Here is a 6,504-nt window from a genome sequence, read left to right as displayed (position 1 = left end):
TTTTCACTGTTGGTCCCGGTCCGTCACGGAGAGTCAGCTGGAACTTGGAGGGAAGAAGGTTTTATTTTTATTTTTTAGAATCTGCTTTTTTTGGCAGATTTTTTCTGAAGTGATTTTGTTGAAATGTCACAATTTGAAGCTCAGATTTGGTTCATTTCGCAGATCGAACAGCACATCAGACATTAGAAACTCCTTCATTCTGAGTGTTTTTACAGCTTCTTGCTCATAAATTGAATCGTTTTTGGTAAATTTATTTTAAAGAAATCTTGTCTTTCAGGTTTTACAGCGCAAAGAGTTAATTACCGTAATGTCTGGACTATTGAGGCACCTGAATGTAAGCTCCACCCACTAACTGTAAACAGGAAACCAGGTGTGAACATATACAGGCTGCTCTGGTCTCTAAGCTGCAGGTGTCCACGTTGGAACATGAGATATTTACACAGAGAGATGTTTTAACTTTTAATTAAATCCGTACCGTAGAGGCTTTTTTCTGAGCAGTTCCTGTAACACGGCTGGTTAAGGGAATAAAACTCCAGCAGCTACCAGGAAAAGTCACTGATGGCTATCTTCATCTTCCTCCTGCACTAAAACCACTAAAGTCGTCTTCTTCAGTGTCTTCAGGAGCTGAACAGCCTCAGAATCACTTCGTCACTTCCTCAGTCTCTCTGTTGTCGTCGCTCTCAGCGTCACTTTGGTCTCGAGGTGAATTCGTACAAATCCATAAATCAGCTGCATCGCTGTTTAAGCCGCAGAGTTCAGAGCGTGTGAAAGAAGGAGCGGCTTGTAGTCCAGACATTATGGTGGAAGCTAACCAAACGACCCTCAGAGGAACCATGTTGAACCTTGTTTCCTGTCCCCTGTGTTTCCTGTCCAGGCTCATCTCCGGCTCCCGGCATGGCCGTCACTCCGGGCAGCACCATCTCCAGCCGGGGCGTGTCTCCGACGCCGGCCTCCTCCAACCCATTCGGCGTGGCTCCTCCCATGACCTCCATCTCTCCTCAGCCCTCCTCGCTCGGCCTCAGCGGCCTCCGCACCAGCCCCGTGCCCCCCAACCCCATGCTGGGCCTGGTGCAGCCGGGGATGGGCATGGGCCCGATGGGCATGGGGGCGGCGCCGCCGGGGATGGGCCTGGGTATGATGCAGGCCAGCCCCATGGGGATGCCCTACAGCGGCCTGTCCCCCATGGCCCCGCCCGGCTCCGCCCTGCTGGGGCCCGGAGGAGCGCCGCCTCCTCAGCTGATTTTGGGTGGGCCGTCTGGACCGGGGGGCGTGATGGGCGCCGGGGGGTCGGTGGGCGGTGGCGGGGCGGCGGGCGCCAGCACCAACCCCTTTCTTCTTTGAGGAAGTGACATCACGGCTCTGCTCACCTGTCCGTCGCACCTGCTGCCCCCCTCCCCCTCCGTCACCCCCCTCCCCCCCACCCGGAGCGATTTGTGTTCAAGAAGAAAAGCGTCTACATCTCTATATTTAAAGAAAACAAATTAAACATTTCTTTATCTTTTTTTCCTCCTTCAGAAGCATTATTTCATTTCAGAGTAATTTCAGTTCCTTTCATTTCAATGTGGGTTGTTTTGGGCGGGAAATAGAGATCTATTTATTTTTGTTTTGATCCACTTCTGTTCGTGTCGTACGTCATGTCGTGTCCCGATGAAGGCGAGTCTGAGGAGGTTCTCCGGCGGAGGACGAGGCGGCGGCGGCGCCACTAACTGACCGAACAGAGGACCCGTCGCGCCGCCTCCTCCTCACACCGATGCCGGTTCTGTGAAACCAGTGCATGAAGGATGATTTTTAACTCCGGACCGGTAACATTTCAGGCACAGCGTGGTCGGAATCACTTTTAATTTAATTTAATTTATTTTTTTCCAGTTTTTGGGAACAAATAAAATCAAGGAAAAAAAAAAAAAAACAGGATCATGCGATGATGCCATTTCAAATCAAAAGCTTTGTTTTGTTTTTTTTCTTCCTGATTGTTGTAGAAAACTGAACGTCTGTCGAGTGAATGAATGAGAAGATTTCTGTGTTTATCTGTTTTTCTGTCCGATCTCATTTCAGCGACTCAGAAGGAAGAAATCGTTTGTTTTTGGAAACTGATGAAGCGTGACGTCGGGATCTCAGACGAGTGCTTTTCTGCCAAACTTATTTCACTTCTTCTGTTTTGTTTTTTTTTGTGTTGATGAGAAGCAGCTTTTTCCTCCTTTAATCACATTTCAGGTGTTTCATCCTCTCTCCTCCGCAGAGGGACGACTACTGAAGCTTCTTTAAAAAACAACAAAAAAGACAATAATGTGACAGAAGGAGGAGAGGAGGAACCAACAGGGACTCGACAACACGCTCCACGCTCTTCTTTTAATTTAGTTTGATGAAATTTATTGTTATTTTATATCAACAAGAAAAAAAAATATCTCTTTTATCGGGTCAGGTTGAATTTTGTGTGGTGTTGACTGTGAACATTCACATTTGAAAAGTAAAATGGAAAAAAAAAAATCTAAAGAAATTTATGAAATAAAACAAAAACACAGGACGACGTGCGTTTTGGCTTTTTTTTATTTTTGGTTTTTTTTTCATTGCACAAGAAGAAGAAGGAGGAACTTTTATTTTCTCACCGGCAGCAGAACGTTTAACTTGTACAGCATCAGTAAAAGAAAAAAAGTCGACAGAACAAACTTGATCCCAGATTGGCTCTCAGAGAAGCTCAAACATGTACAACAGTGAGTTTGTGTTCAGCTGAGCCACAAATCAGTCGGACTTTCTGGTTTATAGTCGATTTTTTATGTGACGGACGGATTTCTTCTGCTTTGAAATGATGAAAACAAGTGACGAGGGCGTCCTGTCACAGGTGTTTATGGTGGATTTTTTAACTATTTCTGGGTTTATTTTTACTACAAATGTCCACATAGAGTTAAATTAAACGTAGATCAGGGTTGTTCAATCTGACGACGGCGGAGCAAACCAGCTCTGATTGACGTGAAACTTTTATGTCATAAACTACGAATATTTACAATTTTATCTGTGAAATTTGAGCTTCATATCTCAAATACTCTCACAGGTTTTTTTGTTTTTGATCTGCCACTTTCAGCAGGTTTTTCCTCTCACATTGAAATTGGTTTGAGCAGAACGACTAAAGATAAAAACCTGAAACTTTCTCTGTTATTTCTCATCATGATTCTGAGTCTGTCATATCGGACACGTTGATCAAACATTCTCTGATTATCGCTGAGTTGAAACATCAGGAACAGATTTGGAAAAAAATGGAGAGAAAAAAACCCACGAAATGTCTTAAAGTCTCGTCTTTGAGCTCATTCAGAACCAAAAATTAGAAAAGCAGAAGTGAACCCGTGATGTTTCCTGAACCACATGTAGCTGCAGATCACAGTAATACAAAACTAAACTATGTAGGATGCTTTTATTATGAAATGTTCTTACAGGAAATGCAAAGGAAAAAGCTGATTGAGCAGCTTTGACGAGTTGTAGCACAAAAACTAAAATATTAGCAGATGGTCTGATGCAGGCAGAGCTCTGGAGGTTCAGGAACGTTTTCTAAAGATGACAGATTCTAAATCAAGGACATGGTGAGAAATAACGGAGAAAAATTCAGGTTTTTATCTTTAATAGTTCCTCAGATGTTTTAAATTTCAGTGTGAGAAAAAGAACCTGCTGGAAGCGAGTCGACGGGCAGATTTTTGAAACTTTATTTCAGAAAATATGTAACGTGAAGCTGGAATGTCAGAAATTTCTTCATAAATGTTTGTATTTTATGCTACAAAACAAATTAGAGCCGGTCGAGCAGAATTTGTTGTAGAAATGGTTCAAGATGTCAGTTTAAAATTTCACAAACATCTATAATGATCCATTTTATGCTGTAAACATTTGAGGAAAATCTGATGATTGAGCAGAAATCTGATCATATTTAATGGAATGACTGGATTTGATCAAAGCGTTGGGACCGTGACAGACGCAGGAATCACCCTGGGCGTGATGTGAAAAAAAAAAAAAGCAGAAAAAGTTTAAATATTCACCATTGTACTGGGTTTGTGTCATTTCCACCCAGAAGAAAACCTGCCGGTCACGTCTAAACCCCCCGTAGACCTGATTCTGTGACTAACTGGTTGGACTGGTCGTCTGCGGTCAGACCAGCAGAGAGTCCCAGTCGAAGTCGTCCTGGAACTCCTCGCTGTTGCTGTGGAGGCTCTTGAGCGGCGGACGCTGCCTGGAGGCCGGAGGGTGAATCCCAGCTGAGAACACAAACACACCAGGAAGTGAGATTCTGTCTGAACCAGAACTTCTGCTTCGCTCGGCTCCAGAGGAACCGAATCTTTACCGACACCTTCACACAGACGCTTTGGGGAACTTCCAGTTAATTCAAATATAAAGTTTTATTTCTGATTTGAGGCCCTGAGACTTAAAACGAACCAAAGATTTATAAACAACTAAACTGGAGTTCTGGTAGATTTCCCAGCATGCTTCGTTTGACAGCCTTTCAAAATAAAAGCTTGTCTTGTTTGTCGTTTCAGTTTAGTTAAATCCTGTTTCATGAGGGTTAGGTCCAGCGAACCAGGAGGAAGCTCGGCGTTGAATTCTTATTTACAGCAGCTTCATGTGGTGAAAACTTGCAGCCGATTCGTGTCGAATAACAAACTGACGGATTAAAGTAAGACGTCTGTGATGATCCAACGCAGGGATTTAACGTCTTAAGACGACCGAGCAGCTGATTTTACAGTTTGGAATTCATTAGATGATATAAATGTGTGTTTTTAAGGCCTTAAAATAGATTTATGGGGCAAATCTCACACAGAACTATTAAAATTTTATTATAATTTTGCTGGAAAGACGTTGGATGTTTCATTTTCTTCAAACCTTGTTCTTCCATTTAATTTTATTTTTCTTGATTCTGTGTTTTCTTTATAGTTCTGGATCAGTGCAGAACTAAATCTAGGTTTATTAAATTTCAAACCATCAGGATCCTTCTGCTCAATTAAACTTAATCGCAAACTCTGGATATTTAAAATGATCTCTTACAGATTAATATATGAACTACTTTCAAAGATTAAATGAATTGATTGAGCAGATTTAACGATCTGAACCTGCTTTAATCAAACAGTATCAGATTTGTGACCAAATATTTCAGATTAAAAGTCTTCTACATTTTTAATATATATTTTTCATATTTATTTTATTTTATATATATATTTCAACTCAGCCATAAACAGAGATTATTTGACCGATTTGTCCGATATTACAGCTTCTAAATCAACGACATGATGAGGAATAACAGAGAACATTTCAGGTTTTTATCTTTAATATTGTTGTTCAAACAGCCTCAGATTTTAATGTGAGAAAAAAACCTGCTCAACGTTGGTCGACGGGCAGATTTTTGAAATTTTATCATAAAATATTTAACATATGAAGCTAAAACTTCACAAATATCTTTATAAATGTCAGTATTTTATGCTATAAAAAAGTTAGAGACGGTCGAGCAGAAGTTTTTGTGGTTTGTTCTTTCTCGTCAGCGTTTTGTCCCTCATCAGCTCCTGTAACTCGGTTTTAAATGGAGAATAAAACCATAAACCTCACCGGCTGCAGGCTGCGTCAGCTGAGGCCTCTGCAGGTTCGGACCCTGCAGGGGCAGAACCCGACGGGGTGGCTGGGCTCCGTTGGGGGCCGCGGCGGGGAAGGGCAGCGGCGAGGGGTGGGTGAGGCTGGCCAGGGTGGGAGGAGGGTTGCAGGGGAAGGCCGGCGGCTGCAGGGCCTGCAGGGCCTGAGGCGAGCCGCCGCCCGACGTGATCATCCCCCTCTGGGTGAAGAAGCGGTTCAGGGAGTCGCAGAGGGAGGTGAAGAGGGCCGGGTCCAGGGCCCAGTCGCACAGCTCGGCCTGCCGCATGCTCTCCAGAAGGTCTGGGGACGGCGGCGTCAAGTCAAATAAAATAAAGCGAAATGCATGAAACAATAGAAAAGAAAGGCGGGTTAGCAGCTCGTCTAAAAACATGAAAAAAGACTTGATGAACGTCTGGTTCTCATCTGTCTGATTCATTCTCCTGCAGATCAACCAGAGAAGAACAAGAAGGTCTAAACAGTGAATATAAAGCTGTGCTGTTTCCTCTAAACGGACTGAGGCGACCAGAACGGACCTGGGTGACCCGACAGGTCGATGTTGGCCCAGTCCAGGCTGCTGGCGATGCGGAAACTCTCCTTTAGAGAATCTGTGTTGCTGAACCAGTCGGGCGGCACCGCTGCAGAGGAGGAAGCAAACGTTACGGCCGGTGGATGCAGATTTTAATACGATTCAGGCGTTTCTGGGTTTTGACTCACTGTGTTGTGAAATGCGTTCTGTCTCAGCTGCTGCAGGAGGAGGAGGTGCAGCAGGAGGTGCAGCAGGAGGTGCAGCTACAGGATGAGGAGACATCGGCAGCAGAGTCGGAGTGTGAAGAGGAGTAGTGTCGTTGTTTGGGAGGATGAAGGGAACGATGTCGGCTGCAGAGGAAAGAGAAGAAGAAGAAAGTCAACAAA

At 43.9% G+C, this 6,504-nt stretch overlaps 2 protein-coding genes across 3 annotated transcripts in view; one reads left to right on the top strand and one right to left on the bottom strand.

Annotated features, from left to right (window-relative positions):
• The window catches only part of epn1a (epsin 1a), an 18,699-nt gene extending 17,358 nt beyond the window's left edge, over positions 1-1,341 (top strand). For both annotated transcript variants that reach the window (XM_008295751.1, XM_008295750.1), the window contains one exon: positions 875-1,341. In XM_008295751.1, the coding sequence (XP_008293973.1) occupies positions 875-1,341 (467 nt within the window). The remainder of the gene's footprint in view (positions 1-874) is intronic.
• Positions 1,342-2,526: 1,185 nt separating this feature from the next.
• foxj2 (forkhead box J2) overlaps positions 2,527-6,504 on the bottom strand; it is an 11,861-nt gene continuing 7,883 nt past the window's right edge. Inside the window, exons 6-9 of the mRNA XM_008295766.1 lie at positions 6,307-6,492; positions 6,126-6,227; positions 5,572-5,892; positions 2,527-4,232 (exon numbers count right to left, since the gene is read on the bottom strand). Of these exons, the coding sequence (XP_008293988.1) occupies positions 4,126-4,232; positions 5,572-5,892; positions 6,126-6,227; positions 6,307-6,492 (716 nt within the window). The 3' untranslated portion in view covers positions 2,527-4,125. The remainder of the gene's footprint in view (positions 4,233-5,571; positions 5,893-6,125; positions 6,228-6,306; positions 6,493-6,504) is intronic.

The sequence above is a fragment of the Stegastes partitus genome, unplaced genomic scaffold (genome assembly GCF_000690725.1).
Source record: "Stegastes partitus isolate 25-593 unplaced genomic scaffold, Stegastes_partitus-1.0.2 Scaffold1074, whole genome shotgun sequence".
NCBI lineage: Eukaryota > Metazoa > Chordata > Actinopteri > Pomacentridae > Stegastes > Stegastes partitus.
The sequence above is the reverse complement of the archived record's forward strand: the minus strand, read 5'-3'. Positions and strand labels throughout refer to the sequence as shown.